The 1292-nt window shown below is 47.1% G+C and overlaps 1 protein-coding gene across 1 annotated transcript in view; it reads left to right on the top strand.

Annotated features, from left to right (window-relative positions):
- The first annotated feature begins 1074 nt into the window (after positions 1–1074).
- The window catches only part of E2f5 (E2F transcription factor 5), a 17877-nt gene continuing 17659 nt past the window's right edge, over positions 1075–1292 (top strand). The window contains exon 1 of the mRNA XM_055603565.1: positions 1075–1220. Within this exon, the coding sequence (XP_055459540.1) occupies positions 1075–1220 (146 nt within the window). The remainder of the gene's footprint in view (positions 1221–1292) is intronic.

The raw sequence follows: 1292 nt of genomic DNA, 5'->3' as shown, positions 1-1292 counted from the left end.
ACAGGCTGGAGGGAAGGGGGAGGGGGAGGCTGTCTGTGAAATTTTTTTGCCTTTCTTTGGGACCCTTTTCCTCCTACTGGGTGGCCTAGTCCAGCCTTGGTATGAGACTATGTGCCCAGTCTTATTGTAGTTTGTTATGCCATATTCAGTTGCCATCCCTTGAAGGCCTCCTCTTTTCTGTGGGGAGGTGAATGGAATGGGGAGGGAGAACTGGGGAAAAGGAGAGGGAGAGGAGACTGCAGGTTTCATCCTGGGATATAATGTATGAGAGAATAATAAATAAAAAAGAAAAATGCCATCAATAAAAAAATTCAAGAAACTTATAATCAATAAATTTGTAAATTTTTATTTGCTTACTATTATTGTATTAACTGATGGTTTTTTCATTTTATTTCAGATTCTTAATGTCAAACTTTACTTATTGTGTTCTTTGGACAAAAACAGTGGCTAATAAACTATTATCTATGAAGGGAAAGCATATTTTTGTTTAAAATGGTTTCCAGGATTTGTTAATGTTGTCAGTTGTCGCTTTCATTTCCTTGATTTTTTTTTCTCTATTGTTAAATTGGGTATTCTTGCGTGTAGGATATATCTTTATCAATTCCTGCGAAATGATGTTTTTAGCCTAAGCGTGAACGCTATTTAACGGGCGCGAAGACCAAGTTGTAGAAGTTTTTATCCTGATTCTCAGGCTCGCAAATAAAACGAGCGGTGGGAACGCACATTTCCTTCTCTCATATCCGTGTGATCTCGCCAGCCACCTGTATTTTAGGATGTCACTGAAGCACAAGATGCTGCTTTATACATACACAAATAATACTATTGTTGGGGAAGAAAACAATAAAGTTTGCTAAAGAAGGTAAAGGGTAAGGCAGGGGTTAGGGATCCGCCGCCTTCAAAGCCTTCGTCTCTGCAGAAAAGGCTTTGGAAAGGACTGAAGATCAGAATCCAAAATCTTCCGAGGCGCCGCGTTCTCCTACTCTTGCGAAGTTGAGCCTTCCAGTACTTGCACCTGATACAGGTGCGAGAGAGAAACCAGGGCGGCGAGACCCGCCGGCCAGCGCGGTGGCTAAGATGCCGGCGGGCACCACAGTCTCGGGCCCGCTCGCCGGAGGAAGCCCTCCTCCTCTCGGGCCGCCCCCCACCGCCGGCGGAGAGTGCGTTTCCAGGCAACGCCGGCGGCGTCACTTCCTGCCATTTAAACTCAAGCCCACCCTCGCGTGAGGCGCCGGCCGCTCGCCCGAGTCCGCGCGCTCCGTGTGCGGCGCGCTCAGGGTGCCGCGCGAGCTTCC

Source organism: Psammomys obesus, unplaced genomic scaffold, assembly GCF_907164565.1.
Source record: "Psammomys obesus unplaced genomic scaffold, mPsaObe1.curated_primary_1811, whole genome shotgun sequence".
Taxonomy (NCBI): Eukaryota; Metazoa; Chordata; class Mammalia; order Rodentia; family Muridae; genus Psammomys; species Psammomys obesus.
The sequence above is the reverse complement of the archived record's forward strand: the minus strand, read 5'-3'. Positions and strand labels throughout refer to the sequence as shown.